General features: G+C 42.8%; 1 protein-coding gene across 1 annotated transcript in view; it reads right to left on the bottom strand.

Annotated features, from left to right (window-relative positions):
• Positions 1-17,001, bottom strand: part of cep112 (centrosomal protein 112) — a 92,666-nt gene that overhangs the window by 74,384 nt on the left and 1,281 nt on the right. Inside the window, exons 5-9 of the mRNA XM_076751918.1 lie at positions 11,451-11,535; positions 9,459-9,536; positions 6,388-6,435; positions 6,200-6,274; positions 544-630 (exon numbers count right to left, since the gene is read on the bottom strand). Coding sequence (XP_076608033.1) covers positions 544-630; positions 6,200-6,274; positions 6,388-6,435; positions 9,459-9,536; positions 11,451-11,535 — 373 coding nt within the window. The remainder of the gene's footprint in view (positions 1-543; positions 631-6,199; positions 6,275-6,387; positions 6,436-9,458; positions 9,537-11,450; positions 11,536-17,001) is intronic.

Below are 17,001 nucleotides of genomic sequence, written 5' to 3'. Positions count from 1 at the left end.
GATATTCTCCCAGTAGTGGCTCAGTTTGGATTTTATACACTTGAAATCATGGTTTCCCGATGAGATGTAGTGACAGAAAATGAGTTATTATTTCATGCCAATCACAACCATAGAAAAGCAGGAGACGACCAGAATGGGATTCAGCCACGCTCAGACTACGCCCTTCCCCTGCAGACTCCAAAAGAAAATTGTTTGCATGGACACAGTCAAACTACGGCCTGTGCATGCACTACAGACTACACAGCACTATAGGACCTTGGTTCTGCTTCATACAGTATCTGTGGTAGGCTCACTGAATGAACATAAGACGAGATCTGCTGGTTTTCTAGGCATGTAAACAGCTGGATTTATTGTGATATGACGTGTGGTGCTACAGTTTAGTGTTGTGCTGGGAAGGCACTATGATTAGAAATCCTGAAATTAGTGACATCAATATGCCTATTGTCAAACTGACGCCAGAAATTTGTTTATACTGGCAAAATATCCATCCACAAAGGCAGCTGCTGCTGGCAGGGTATTCAGTAATTCAGTTTAGATTCTTACTTTCTCAACATCTGCATCGTGTCTCTGCTGCATCTTCAGTTTCTCCTCCTGGTGCTTGGCCTCCAGAACTTTGATCTTCATCTCAGTCTGAAAACACATAGAAAACCAAATGTCACATATGTCATATATGTAACACTACTGACTTCTGGAGCTATTTTAACTGTCTAGTTACTCATTTTTTATTTCCTTATATGCAATGAATGCAAACATCTGCTTGATGGATGAAGCATTATTTATTACCAGGCAACGCGGGCAACAAATTATGTTCTCGGATGTTAAACATTGAGAAAACATCACCATATAGAGTCACAGGATATAAGAGGGAACATAAATCTGGATGAACACACGCGCAGCTGATGATGAAATAAACCACATTAACATTTAAAAACACTCATCCATGCACAGAGCTTCCAAAACCAGCGTGAAGCTGAGATGTGCTCGACTGAGTGTGTGTACATGTTTGGATAAAATCGTCAGTCTATAGTAAGCACTACAAAGTGAAAGCCTGCGTGTTTGTAGCAGCTGGTTATGAAGAGAGCGGCTGTGTCCATTTGAACAGAGCATTCAGAGGAGATCAAAAGTTCAGCGCTGTGGCTCGTGCACATTAAAACACATCTCTTACAGCCAGAGGGGTTCCTCGTTTTAATGAAATAAAACCCTAATGACCTATTCATCACCTACTCTAATGGACTAAGAAAAATGCAATCCATGTTTTTTTTTTTTTTAATCTTCTATGGCCTTTGTATACAAAAAGAGCTGCTCGTCATTCGTCATTTCTGGAAAATAATTATCACATCTCTGGTAAGGCAATATTATTCAAAAATATGGCTTGGTCTTTGAAAGGCGTTCCCTTTGCATGACTGCATTAGTCTGCAGAGACAATAATACTAAATGACAGATTTTTTTAATATTGCATCAAGTAATTGATTAGTCGAAGGAATTCTCTTCGAGTGAGCTAAGAACAGCCACAGCAGTCATGAGAGGCTGCAATGCTCATTAAACATGAGAAGACCCTTTTTTTTTTTTGGTGTTGAGAAAAGGGAGAGACAACTTTTTTTATTCTCAGAGCCTTACCAATGATGGGGCAAAAACAAGTTAAGAGCATAAACTTTATAATCATCCACTTTAAAGCACCTTTAAAGTGCACTTTGCAATCATTTTGTTTCATAAAATATGTTTTCCTCAGCTTTCTATTCAGCTTGTTAGACATTACACTGAAGACGTTTCTGCTCACAAACATGCAACACATAAAAGTACACAGAGAACCTATGACAGACAGATGACTGGCCATTTGCTTTGATGTCACTACTCATGTTTAGTCACTGTCTGCTCTGGTGGGTTAATCAACCCTAGAGCAGGGTGACAATGCTCTTCCTTTGAAAGTGTGCTTGTGTGTGTGTGTGTGAACATGTCAGTGATTAACAACATCCCGAGGCTAGCGCCTGTTTGTTTTAGTCATCAAAACAATTAAGTAGAAAATTCCCACAACATTACTTGGCACATTCAAACCACATTAGACCTTCCCTTGGTATAAATCAAAGGCCTGAATAGAAATATGACTCAATTACAGTATGGGTTGACTGTATAAATATTGACAAAATACAATACAGACATCAACAGTGCACTGGATGTTAGAGGAAAAAGATGTATGCATACTTTGGGATTGAAATGAATCTACAAAACCCAAAGAGCTCAGATTTTGTTAAGAATTCAGCACTCTGAGCGCCATTAAAAATAAAAGTCCAACTAAGATACACAAATTAGCCTTCTAGATATCTAGATATCTCCCCTCATTACTGCACTTCAGCTACATTTATACACTGTATCCTTGACAAAGCTTGACAAAGTACTCTTTCTTCGGGGTCTTTTTTCTTGATTTACCACTATTTCTTGTGCAATTGAAGGGACCACGGGAGACCTGTCAGAGTAGAAAGGAAAGAGTGAAAGAAAGAGAGAAAGAGAGAAGGAGAGAGATGGCAGTGATTGAAAAGCAGAAGAGTAAGCGGAGACCTGATTCTGCCGGCACAAAAAAAAAAAAAAAAAAAAAAAAAAAAAGCACATGTGGGGGTGTCACTTTCTCATCCTCTCTTCAAATGCTCTTTGGAGAAAGTTTGTCAAACTAGATCAGGGGCGTTTGAAACTTGTTTATAAAGGCGTCAGTGAAGGAAGGAGGAGGAGGAATGTCGTACACCTAAGGCGTCTGAGATGCCTTCAATCAGCCCGACCGGGTGGTACAGCTTTTTTCCCCTCTTCTCTTCTTCAGAGTTGTAGCGAGCGCTGTAAGATGCCATGTTTTTTGACACTTCGCTCTTGAAAGGATGAGAGGGAAGAAGTGTTGTGGGGAGGGGGTATGAGAGAGGGAATGCGAGGAGAAGACGGAAACAGTTGCTTTTTCTGCTCTCAAAAAACCGGCGCGGGGTCAGGACCTTTTTCCTCAGGGGGATGTGTTCACAAATCGTCTGCTAACTGTTTGGGCTCCACAAAGCAAGGTTGCGTTTGTGCATCTCCGTCATCTTGCCTGAGATGTACAATGTCCTGGTGTGTCTTTCATCCTCGGTAAACACAGATGCTCCACAATAGTCGGTATGCAGTGCTCTGCTATCTACTGAGGAGCAGCAAGATACCATTTCCACATTCTGACATGAAGTTAATTTACTGCAGTCTGTCCAGATAGTAAGGCTGGATAAAAACTTTGGCTAAAATTGTTTCTATCTTTGCTATGTGAGAAAAAAAGACTCATAGTTGTAAAGGAGGGGAGTTCCAAACACAGAATAAGTAAAGAGATTACTTCAAATGGCTAATATAAATACATCAAGTAGACAAGAATCAAGGACACAGGACAGAAATGCTTGAAATAGTGACTTTATCATGATGGACCTCTGCTGGTCCCTTGTGTCTCCCAGCCTGAAGCACCATCTTCAAAGCCAAGTGACGAAACTAGGCCCATTTAAACTACTAAGCCTCACTGGCTTGCTCTTTTTTAGCCTTGAAAAGCGTTCAGATAAGACAAGCTATGGCCCTCTAAATCACAGGCTAAGAACTCAAGCTCCATCCCAGAAGATCCTTAGATTTGAGAGACTGCATCATTATGGCAATGGAAAGCCAAGGAGCCTGATCCCCAGTCAGGGGCTTGCGACCATTAGAGTGTGACTGCTCGACAAACATTCATCTACTATGCTGTGCCTGTTGCCAACAATCTTTCAGGTCAGGTACCAAGGGGTTAGTTTGAAGACAGCATGCGCGCGCACACACACACACACACACAAACTTTTAAAGAAAGATGGGGTGCTTTCATCAGCCTGTCACTATCTCCCTCTGTGATCACATGACTCCGGCCTGTGGCTAAGCCTGACTCATCAGTTGCGATTTAATTGAATTTCCAAAGGAAGACACAGCCCTCATAATGCTGAGCACTGCTAGGGTGTTGCTGAAAGATTAGCAGGACTTTGCTGCTCCTGCAAGACATTTTCCATAACTCACCCATAAGCAAGCACACAGTCTAAGCTATGTGACTCAAAGCAATGTCAGCTTGTGGTGAAGTTTCTCAGCTGCCACTCATTGTTCCATAGGAAAAGAGCAGTCAGCATTCTTATCAATGCAGTCGGTAGCTTAGCTGGAGGATGAGCTTGGTGTGAAAGCTGAGATGTTCGTTAAGCTGTCGCCAGCTTAATGGCATGTGGCGTGTGTGACTCTTTAAACCTGGGTAAATTTTCAACAAGGCTTTGGTGATTTATGGGAAGTGATGTCACTGTGATTTCCTAGACTGGGCCTCAACAGACACGCAATAGCAGGGCTGGACAAGGCTTCCATGGTTCTGCAGGTTCGCTTCCATAGGAAAGCTGAGCGTGTATGTATGTGTGTGTGTGATCACAGCTGCATCCTGTGGGGTTTAGAGTTCCTCAAATCCACAGAACACTCTTAATTGCTTATGGTGACGAAAGACACATGATCTGTGGGGGCATCTTAAATGATAAGAAGTAAAAGAAAATGGGGCTTTACAATAGCAGGCCATGAACAACAAGCCTATCTTTATTCCCCTTATAGAGAGTATAATCAAGAGGGGATTCCAACAACCTTACAATGGGAATCAGCAATATATTCTGCATAGCAGGGCCGAAAAACGAATTCTGTTAAACAGTATAAACAAGACTCTACCACCATGCTAATAGTTTTGAGAGGCTGTTTTCAACAAGAAAAAAAGCAACTATCAGGTAGAATATAACAGAAATGTAATAGATTGGCTACAGTGGGCAAACAGCATGGAGAAGAACCCACAGAGAAAAACTTCTGTTCTGCGCCATTTCCTCTCATTTCCCTATGTGTCCCTCCCCAAGTTTCTCTGTGACTTTCCTGAACTGGTTCCCATATTGAGAACATTCTGGCCTCAGTGGAAATGACAGGCCAGTTCAGTTTCCTACAGCTTCCCTCCTGAACATTTATGCTCCTATTCAAGGCCACCTTCACACAGACTGAAGCTGAGTCTGAGAGGTATTTTGTCCACCACACTTGCTACTCACATGCATTAACTACAGCCTCACAAAAGACCGTAGAGTTGAATCAACAACCCTCTGATGCAACGTTAGCATAAAGTGATCATTATAAGCTTCACACAATACGATTTATTGCAGGGCTATTAAACTGGATTGCATTGCTGTAGAGTGTACTGCTGTACCTAATAAACTGGTAACTCTGTGTATATCAAAGTAAAGTTGGTGCGGGGGTTAAATATGGTCTTCTGAGAGGTGATAAATTTATATTCCCACCACACACAGCTGTATGTAGCCAGTCGGCTAGTCTGAGGCAGGATCAAACAGCATGGGACGTTGCTTTAATGTTTTCGTATTGGTGTTGCTACATTCAATATGAGCCCACAGGTAGACCGACCGACTGCGTGGACGTGCATGGTGGGAGTGTGTGTGTCCACGCATGTGAATCCTCTTTCAGCGGTTATAAACAGATCTTTATTGTGACAGGTCAATAAGCCAGACGATTGTTGTCCATCATGTTTCTGTGTTTTCCTACTCTCCCCTTTCTTTCTGCCCTTTCTCCCTCCATTCTCTGCCCTCTCCCGGTGAAGCCGATCTAACTGACTGGAGCGCTTTCCCCCGAGCAGACATGAAACGCCACGGCTATTACAGCCAAGTCATGCTCAGTTTTATATTTAACAGTGCGGGTAAAGGCGGATGGTGGGGGGAATGAGTGGTGGGGAGCGAGGGGTGGGGAGGGGCAGAAGGGACTTCAAAGCATGCTTTCAGAATGGGGATTTTCAGCTTAAATCCACATAAGGAAAAAACTGTCATCACTGGGAGCCAGCATTATTTTTGTCTAAGAGGAACGCTCGCCTTGGCCATTTCAACAATACAAACTACGCAAGAAGATGTATGTACATGGTTATGGGGGCGTCTAATGCCATAAAGCAGCCAAGGGAGCTTTAACCCCTGTATGTGTTTAACACTTGCTTCTATACAAATGCTGGTCGTACTGAATAGTGAGTAGCAAGGCTTTGGGCTTACTGGAACGGATATACTGTAAAGGGAAGTCTCTTAAATATCATGTGCTGCCTTTGGACACACAAAGCGATGACACCAGACTTATGATATTCATCACGCATAGAAGCTCTCAGGTACCGTAGGGGTTTGCTTACTGTGGTGCATACCTCCTTGCTCTGCACAAGCTGTGGGACCTGATCGTCGGCCAAGGCGCTGTTCCTCCCAAAGCTCGACTTGAAATTCTACAGATGTAAAGAGGAGAGAGTTTATGTGATGAGGTCACTGAGGAGTTCAAAGACAGCACTTTTGTCTGTGTAGCAATAAATAATCCACAAGTGACCCCTTGACAACTCACCGGAGACAAGGGAAAGGGCTTCTCTCGCAAATACCTGGGGTTTTCAATCTGAAAGAGTAAATAGAAAAACTTTAGACCTCTACTTCTTTTCTTCCTCTCCTAACAAAGCCTTACCGCTACCAGAATCTAACCTCTGCCCTCGATTTGTCATAAACAATGCGGGCAGCACATCAAAAGCCTGGTTCTATGGCTGGAGTCTCTTCCGTCAACTCTTGTCTGTTTAGAGAGACAGAATGCGTCGGGCTACTTCAAGGCATTGTGTGTGTGGCCAGCTCTGTTTCCGCTCACAGCCCCTCTCTCTGCTGTCCCGGCACAGTCCTTTTGTCAACACTCAGGACCACTAATCTGTAAGCTATCCCCTGTTCCGTTTACAGTCAGATGGAGACAAATGTGTACGGATGCTTCACAAACACTGACACAGCATGTTCTTTGATCATAATATGAAATGCAAGAGACAGAAACAAAGAGTGAGTCGATAAACCACCTGAACGTAAAAGGGTCACAGTCCAAGTGACTCTGCAGCATTACATCAATCGAGCTCACTGACTGTGACAGAAACTGTTGACAACCTGCTATTTTCCTTCCACTATTTGACGTTAGTTTATGACCCCATTATTTTCTTGAGAGCTCGCACTATCAGACAGTGTTTCTCTCTCTTGCACTGAGGCTGTCTGTAGGGGTTGCCAACTAGCGGCAAGATCACGGCCGTTCAAAGCAGCAGAGCTGACTTTGGAGATGACAGCAATGACGCCCAGTAAACAGTTCTGTTGCTAATCTCTTCAACATGGGGATGAAGGAGGAGAACAAGGAGGAAGAGTCGTCGGAGGAGGGTAGTGTGGGACTCATTCAGTGGAAAAAAAAAAAAAGGAAAGGAAAAAAGAAAAAGGATTTAATGTTGCGAGGTGACACAACCCACATGAAGCTAACCCAGAATGAATGGAAGATCAGAGAACAGGACCTGAAAGAACCTCAGAGCTTGGGACTGAAATAGTTACAGCTACTGTACAAGGATAAAGTCGCAATCTGTTGCTTCAGGGCGAGCCAGTGACAGGTGAAACAGATGAAAGTAGCTCTGCTTCCCGACTAAGTGTGCGTGATGCAGGTAAAAACAGGTCAGACGTTTTGTTAGCTGACATACTGTAAGCCCTCAACAAAAGCAGACATCCGGCTTGAGCACAATCAGGCTTACTGTAGACTGTAATACATGCACACACAGAAAGACACGTGCCCGTGAACAGACCACTCAGTGTAGCCAGTGCAGAGCAGCATCAATGGTGCATGCCATGATGTGTGATGAATTGCTACTTAAATTTGGCACTGCCTAAAAAGAAAAACAAATCCATGTTTACTGAGTGATGAATCAATCAATATCCTTCTAAACTAGTGCCTGGGCTGAAAACAAGAATGGGATTTCTTTTTATACCCACAGACAGCCAGTCATCAGATTTGATTGAGCACGGCCCACAGGGCAAGGAAGACATGTAGACTAAATGCTGTGGTGTAATGTTGGCACAGTGCGATACTAAACTTGGACTTGGTGCACACGTATGCCTGTGCGCACTCGTTTTCAGCGTGCCCACACGCACGCTCCTGTATACACGTTTGTCCAGCCTCACAGCTGGCATGGCGTCCTGTGTCATTGGAACCTGACGTGGATGGATGGATGGACGGACGCAAAAGAGGAACAACACTCCACATCACAAGGCCTGGCTCTCCAGCCAAACAAACACACGGTGATTGATGGCTTCCTCGTTTCAGACTAGCGTTGAGCAAGCCGTCAGCACACCCACCAAACCACAGACAATGGACGGCCAAGTGGGAGGGATTACCATTGAATGCTGTGTTGTATGAAAAAACAGGCCAAGATTTTACGCAATTTTCTCTAGTTTGCATGCTTTTGTTTTCTTCACGGGCAGGTCAATGCACCCAAATCTAATGCAACTCTCAACTCCCATTAGAGATACAACTCTGCTCCAGCACACAAGCGACAGACTAACTGAAAGATTAAACAGATGGCAGTCCAGCTGACTCAGGTTTTGTGTCTCTTAAAGAAACTCCTATCTGAGTCTGAAGCAATCTGCTGTCTACTGTCCAGTATGGCCACCATGCTGACTACACCGAGTTTATTACATTAGAGGTGAAATGGACAAACCGATATGGACTGCTTTAGAACATCTAAAGCATAGCTGAAGATGTTCCAGATAAGAGCGGCACTCAGCTGTGCTGAAATTTCGTGGGAGCCGGGCGCTTTGAAGCAGTGCATCTATAAAACTTCTGTAAACTTGAAGGGGGTTTGTGTGTGTGCTTGTGTGTGAGGCAACATCTGTTGATTTGAAAGATGCAGGCTTGGGGGAGCGTTGCCAAGCAATGCCTCTTATCAGCGTCTCAACACAGAGGAGTGCAGAGCCGAGCAGTGCACGGCTTCACGTCTGCTGATAGATACCTCAGATTACCCTGAAACTGAACGAGAGAGGGAGAAAGTCAGAGAAAGATAGAGGACAGACAGAGGGAGAAAGTGCCACAGAGAGCAACAGATAGGATGGTAGAAACAGTGAGAGGAAGAAGAAACAAACAGAATGAGAGGGGCTGTTCTGTAGAAAACGTCACTGTGTGCGTAATGAGTGAGAAAGGAGAGGGGCGACAAGCAAAGGAAAAAGAAAAAGAGAGACTCGGGGTCATGCAGGTGAGGAGATAGGGAATAAATAAGGGAATAAAAGACATGAGGGCAGAGTGCTTATCAACCCTGGCCTGGTGCACTCCAGACAGAGAAGATAAGAGAGGTGCACACATCTTCAAATGCTCAGTTTACACAACCCTTCTCCCACTCCCCACCCTACCCTCACGTCCTACAATAGCACTGAGCTGCCTAAAGGAAGTGGTTTTGAAGAGGACATGGGTGAAAGGGTTTTTATACCCTTTGTTCAGCAGCATGGCCAAGTCAGCATCGCTGCAATACTGATTTTGATCTACTCATGAGCCCCGGAATTCAAAATCACTGTCACTGTGGATGAGCTGCAGCATGTTGACAGCTACATGTAACCAAGAAGCTCAAGGCATGCCCCTGGACTCACCCCCAGGTTCCAGCTGTTGAGACGAGCCTCCAGGTCACTGTCATCGTGAGACATATCTGCCTTCAGCCCCCCATCCACCTGAGGAACAAAAAAACGGGGTTGAAAGAGTGTGTAAACAGCAGAAAGAAAATGGAAATTAAGGAGGACTTGTGTTATAAATTAGAGGAGGGAATTTAAATGATTTCTCTGATTGGCAGTTTGGCCTGAGGATGCAAACAGCAGACAGTGATGGAGGTTTTCATTTTGACACAATATAATTCCTCCCTTGGCAACAACAAAAGGGTTCTTTAAAAGCTTACAGACATACAGTACACCCACATGTGTTCTCCTCCCCTACTGACGGCACTCTACTCCCTCGTTATCTCCATCTCTCCACCCTTTGCTCCCTCACTCTCCTCCCTCTCACATACAGCACTCCAGATGTTTGGCAGTTCCACATCATTTCCGTCACGCAGTAAATTCCACAAGAGGGGCATATACAGCTACACTGCCTGTCATTCTTGTTTTTTGTTACAACGGGCCTCCGGATTTGTTTTATACAGTATGATTCAAATGCTTCCAGGGGTTCTGTTGATACAAGATCAGTTTACTCAAGTCGAGGTCGGGCAGCAAGGTTGATATAGGGGGAAATATCTAATAAAGCTGAGAGAGTGATAGGGAAAGGAGAAGTGTTGTTAAATTTGATTAGGATCTGGTGGAGTGTGGACCTTGGGTGTACCTCAGCGGAACTGCACTGACACAGAGAAATAGCTCAGGATTAAATGCCCCGTCTGATTAAATAGGCATTACGGTCCCAGAGCCTCACCCTCGAACAAACAGAGTGAACGTTTCATTTCAATATCTAGGAATGCTGAGTATGCGGGTCACTGGCTGTTCAAAGCAGCGCGTCACAGACTCTGTATCGCACCAGGAATTCAATGCATTGTGTTCGACACAGATAAGTATGAATGGCCTCAAATGGTTTTGGCCACAGATGTTCGAGCAGTCGTGCCAATGAATTGTATATTTGCTTGCACCATGAACACGTTGGGTAAGTTTATGATGGCTTGATGATAGCAGCACATTAAAGGTCCTCAAAACTCCTATATCTTGATATTTCTCAGTCAGCTTCTTACAATGAGCAATGTGGTCCTATAGTACTTGAACACAGCTTTGGCTATTCTACATAATGGATTCTGTTTCAAAGCAAAAACCTGAAACAGATTTTTGGAGTCATTAATATTTAACATTATTGAAAAAGTTGAGTTGTATTAATGAGGACTTACACATTTCCCTTGAGAACATACCTAAACACCTAACCAAAGCCAATGCAATCTAATATACAGCATATTCCTTCAATAAATTCTACCATCATGAAGGTTATAATGTTCAGTTTTAATTCAAAATGTTTTAAAGGGCTGTTGTTTAAAGGCTGTCGTTTCTGGTGCTCTTGCATTGTGTTATGTTGTACTGGGAAGAGTCTTCAATATTTTTTCCACTCCACTTACATCAATAAGGTTAGACGAAATAACATAAACACCTCTCAGTATAATGTGATACAATTCAACAGAACCACAAATTACAGCCTCATAAATTACAGCAAAAATTAATCAACAATTTTCTAAAACCGTTTCAACAAAAACTGAACAACATAATCTTTTATCTCTGTGCACCTAATAAATTTGCAGCTGAATGTATTTTACTGTCAAATGTCTTGTGATCACAACCATTAGCTCCACTTTTGTTGCTTGAACCAGCAGTTCAGGGAATTTCCTCCGACTTCATGGGGAAATGAGTTCAGGAATTTCCAAATTGGTTCACATTAAAGAAGAAAGCAAAACATTGTGGCTACTATTTGTACTGGCACCGGCAGGGTTGCTGTTAATATTTCAATGTGTCATCACAGCTACCACGCAGCGATCTGTAAATCTGAAAACCCTCCTTGTCGAATCTTAAGGCAAGCAGCAAGTCCAGAGGTGTGGCTGACAGTCTGAAATGAGGTAATGAACCAACCATCCTGGCATCGTGTCTGGGTGACTGTTTGAGTGGACTGGAGGACATGGGTCGTGACGGGGTCTTTTCCTCGTACAGCCTTCTCCTGGTAGAGAGAGAAACAGAAAGAAAAGTGTGTGAAGTCAATGTAAAGTATGCATGTCTCTAGAGTCTGCTCTTGTCCGTCTGCTTGCATACAAATGTGCTTGCGTAGGCAGCCTGACTCGCTATTTACACAGATCAACATCTGGCATTGGTTGCATGGTTTGCGGTCTGCATTTCATCCCATCTGAACAATAAACGGCTCTGCTATACATCAGTTTGTTTCCATGGACAGCCCACAGGGCACCAGTGCATGGCTTGTACAATCCTTTTATAATCATACACCTCAATCATTGTCTCTCATCATGTCCATCATGGTTTAAACAAGCAGCTTAACAGGGAAGCTGCTTATATTCATCGGCATACAAACACTTTTCATTCTCACCATGCTCTCTCTCTCTCTCTCTCTCTCTCTCTCTCTCTCTCTCTCTCTCTCTCTCTCTCTCTCTCTCACACACACACGCACTAACTCACTATCTCATTAAACACAAGCACATGAGCCACTAATGGCCCACTAATGCTAATTGAATGACGACGTTAGAGAAGAAAAAAAAAATTGCTGTCATCTAATAAAGACATCAAATTGCGTTCTAGAGGGCACTGTTTCACACTCTCACACTTGGAGCCTATGGGCGTTCTCTTCCTCCCGTGTAATTTTTTAAGCACTTCTGGTATTGAGAAATTTGAACCTCATTTGTCACAGGCAGAGTTATCTCATGAAGGAAAGCACTATTGCTGTGAGGTTTCTGGAAAGACCTCTGAATATAGAACAGGAAGGATATCTGTGCAAGTGGAGTCACCTTTGCAATTTCTATCTTTTACCTCAAATCCTCGAACAAAGGGACCACACATACAACACCAAGGCAATATTTATACTTCTTGCAACTCTGCTTGTTGACTGAGTAAATATATATACATTGTAAGTCATACAATTTAGATATTCGTAGCAATTTCACAGTACTAACTAGAGAATAGAAGGCTAGCTCAACTCTTGCTATGTTGCTGAAATGTCTGCTTCTTTATTGAATTGTAATCTGACTGCAATACTTAACTCTATTGACAATGATGCTGATATGTTGTCTGAAGAATTGCAATATCCACTCTTATAGCAGCACGGAGTTCTTGAGCCTTGTATACTAATATGTAATGATAACATTGTGCTGCTGTACATGTACGGTTGATGTTATGGATCAAGCATTGTTGATGTCACCATCAAAGTGCTGATGAACTCGTTTTCACATCAGTTACAGTGGGAAGGCAGCAAATCTTGCAACAACTGAGGCACCTCTGTCCTTATATAAATAAAGTTGCAATAACACTGATAGGCATTTGTTATTATTTCACTAATTTGTCATTAATTATGATCAAACACTTCAAATAAAACCCTCCACACTTCAGCTTTCATGCACTTGCACACTTCCTCTCCCTCGCATACTGGTTTGTCTGTGCATGTGCACACAGACACTCACACACCTGCATGCACATGCACAAACACATGCAGCAATGAAACTTGGATAAGGGGGCCAAGCTTTGCAATCTTGGGCCTCTAAGTCAACAGGTGGATGAGGATAATTGAATCAGATGTGTCTGGAGTCTGAGGCCCAGAGATCAAAGCAGTGGCAAGTCAGGCCAGAGCTCTACACACACACACACACACACACACACACACACACACACACACTCTCTCACACACACGCGCGCGCGCTCACACACACACACACACACACACACACACACACAGAAGAAAATGAGAACACCATGTAGAGCCTCAGAAGCTACAGCTTGGCTGATTAAAGCAGCCTGACATCCATACTCCAGTCTGACCTCCAGGTGCAGAGCCACTGGGCCCAGGTCTCAGCCTCAGGCATGCTCAGGAAAGCAGTCTGACCTTGGGACACAAACATCCTTCTGCCCCTGCACACCCTCCACCATAACCCAACATCACATGGAGGCAAGATCAGTGGAAACACTCTGGCCTATGTGTGAACGACGTGATTGTCAATGGCTGACCACTGCAACTATGCAGTGTTACTGTCGCACCCAGAAAAAAGGACAGAGAGGGGAAAGGGCGGTTAAAAGTTTTCATATGTGGACGAAAAGCACACTGGTGGAGGACAGACGTCAGGGTAAGAAACAATAATGAGGCCTAAAAGAGAGGCAGCCAAAAATGGAGAGCAGAGTCAGTCCAGCTGTGCTGATTACCAAGTTAACATGTCAAAACAACCCACTCCCACCATTTTCTCGTCTCTATGTCTATCTGTCTCCTTTGAACACAAGGTGGAGAGGACATGAAGGATAATCACCAAAGCTGTTCTGGATGATCTCTTGACCCTTGCTGACAGCGCTCTCTTTCCCACAGCATTTCTCTACTTGGACTAGCGCTATAGACAAAGCAGTGGCTCCATCTTGTGGCTAATTTAGGAAAAGCACAGCAATAGTGGAACGAATGGTGGAATTTGCTTAGGGCATTTTGGACTAATGAGGTTAGATGATGTATATGTTAAACAACACACACACACACACACACAAACACACACACAGACACACAGACACACGCAGACAGACAGACACACACATAATACAGCACATCCACTTCTATGTGAAAGAGAAGTAATACCTCAAAATATCAGAAAATCACCCTAAGTTTGCCTTTAGATCTTGAAACTTGAATTGGACCCAACAGTTTCACAAGCTAAAAGAAGCCCTGCCCATCACCTGACTAATGGTGAGTGAGACAGAGATCAAACGTTGCCACATCATAGGGTGGGAGTCAGACGAGTTCCTTCCATTTAATCTTATCTAAATGAGAGAGACACATAAAAGGACTCTTGGCCAGGCTAATTTTCTCCATCAGGACGTTAGCCTGTGATCTGAGTGTCTTTCATGGTCTTATCCCAATCAGACACTATGGTACTCAGCACTCTGCTCCCCACAAAACCTCTCTATCCACACCCTCCATAGCAGAGGGGAGGAAGGGCAGCGCCTTACTGAACTGTAGTTTCAAATCACTGTAATGTAAGCTATAGGATCTATTATGCCAATGGTCACAACCTTACAAACAGGTTAATAATGATGTAAAATCACTCACAGTCACACATAGAAAATAGAAAATAAAGTCTATCTGGCAACAACAGCCTAGGCTCAATTCAAGTAATTGATTGAAACACATTTCTGAAAATAAACATCATCAACCAACAAAACAAAAGCATTGCAATATAACTGTGTCCATTACCTCCACACCCAGGGAGCAGGGGATTTCAGAATGCATTTCAAAGATTTGTACAATGTCAGTGTACAAACTCAAAACACAGAAAAGTACATTCTGTTACTGGGATACCGGCAAATGCAAGTTAAAGTATGACAAATATTTAAAGACAAGTCCTAATGGTCATTTTGGAAGAATGAAAAATTTTACAACCCCCTGACGGTACAATTTGAATTACATATGGCAGCAGAGGGCTGTTTCTCTTTCTTACACAGTGCCCTGGTGGATATTAAGCTCTCTTTACTACACTTACAGTGCTCTCTTTTTATTATGCTAATGAGCATATCAAGCCACTGGGCTCTGAATTGCCTTTCCTTGTTAATTAGAATGAAAAACCCTGTCTGAGCATTATTAACATCACTTTGTCAAGCCCCTGAACTGCCTGGAGTCAGAGGAAATATCCCTTGGCAAACTAGGATGACTGATGATTTAGTGAGGCATGTTGAAAGAGTTCACACACGTGCATGTATACCTGTATGTGTATGCACGAGAAGCGCAAGCTTTAAGTCAAGACGTTTTAATTAAGCGGCACATTTCTATATCCAAGATACATATATTTATGTTTTAGGCATTTAGCTGAGAAGAAGTGAATGAGCTGCCAAACATTATTCTCTGCTTCCCTCTCTCCTCTGGGGTTATGCCTCCGGTTCAACAACAGGGAAAGTGTAAAGAGGAGAAAAACAGAAAGATGGCTAGAGAATGCGAGAGGTTCCTCATCCTCTCATGCTGTTTTGAAGTGCATCTCTTTGAAAAGTCAGAATGGACAGCTCATGCAGACTGATGCAAGAACTTGGCAATGTCTTTGGCTTTTCAGATAGTGCTGCTGAGCAAATACGATGGGCTATCAGTCACGAAAGCCGTGTATATCCAGCTTCACAGCCAAGTTCAGTGTTTTCAGTGTGATAAAAGCACATCAAAACAGAACGCTTGGATAAATATCTCATGTGCTACTATGTGTAGCATCTTGTACATCTGACCAAAAGGTTTTTTCGGCGGTTATCAGAGAGGTTAAGTCACCAGCTGGAACAAGGGGAGAGCTCTGTTTTCAATAAACTGTATGTGTAGGAACATAGTACCAAACTAGAATGCTTATATTTGACTTTTGACTGTAAAATGTGAAGCATTTCCAAAGAGGGAGGTGTCAGAACTTCTCACTACCATTGTGATAAGCAACTCTTCAAGGGATAAATGAGAGCATAGGAAAGTTACATTGGCAATGTGCTGTACAGTTTCAGTTCTTCATTTTCATGGTTGGACCAAGTTCCTCACAGAATGAGATGAACTCATTTATCCACAGAGGAGAGAGTTTGATGCAAATAATGGTGTAAATCACTGAACACATTATTATAAAGACATGGAAGATCTGACTGATAAACATTCTCAAGCCCTCGGTCAAACCCCTTCTGCTACTGAAAAAAAAAAAAAGCAGAAGTAGCAGTTCCAGTCAGCGTAGTTACATTGAATAACCACCAGATAAAAGTTTTGTTCATTTCTTCATTCATCTCTTCATTATCTACACCATCAAAAACTGTGTCTAAGAAGTTAACTATAAGTAGACTATGGAATCTGGATCGGTAAGTGGATCTGTGACGTCAATCCATCAGATAAGTGAGTTACATCGGTACCAAGTATCGATAATGGATCCGATCAGTCCCAGCTCTACCCCAACACAAATTTGACCAAATTACTGTGTTGTTCTGAATGGAGTATAAGTGCCACCAAACAAAAAAGCCTCACTGATGTGAGGTCTTTATGGAAAGTGTCCTGAGATGACTGATCAACAGGCTGAGCGCTAAAAGCAATGGACTGAGGCCAAGAGGGGAAAATTAAGCTACACGAGGCACACAACAAGCAATGTAAGAATGAAAAAATGTAATGTCAAACAAATACTGTTTTGGTTATATATTTAGAAAACAATATTAAAGGTTAATGAGTGCAATAGTACAGGAAATAATACACCCATTTTATTTCCAGTGCCACATTGGTGATTTCCAATTATAAGACCCATGTACACATCAAGTCATTATACCTTAAAATCTGGCTCCTATCAGTCACACTGTATGTAACATGCACCAGTGCATAACAATGATCAAATCTATAAAGCTGAGATCCTGACCATGTTACCATATCCATATATAAGTTTGACAAAAAAAAAGCCAGATGATTGTCATCGCCATGTTTTATTTAGGTAAGATTATATATATT

The sequence above is a fragment of the Chaetodon auriga genome, chromosome 16, assembly GCF_051107435.1.
Source record: "Chaetodon auriga isolate fChaAug3 chromosome 16, fChaAug3.hap1, whole genome shotgun sequence".
Taxonomy (NCBI): domain Eukaryota; kingdom Metazoa; phylum Chordata; class Actinopteri; order Chaetodontiformes; family Chaetodontidae; genus Chaetodon; species Chaetodon auriga.
Note: the sequence above shows the minus strand (reverse complement) of the source record. Positions and strands in the feature narration are given on the sequence as shown.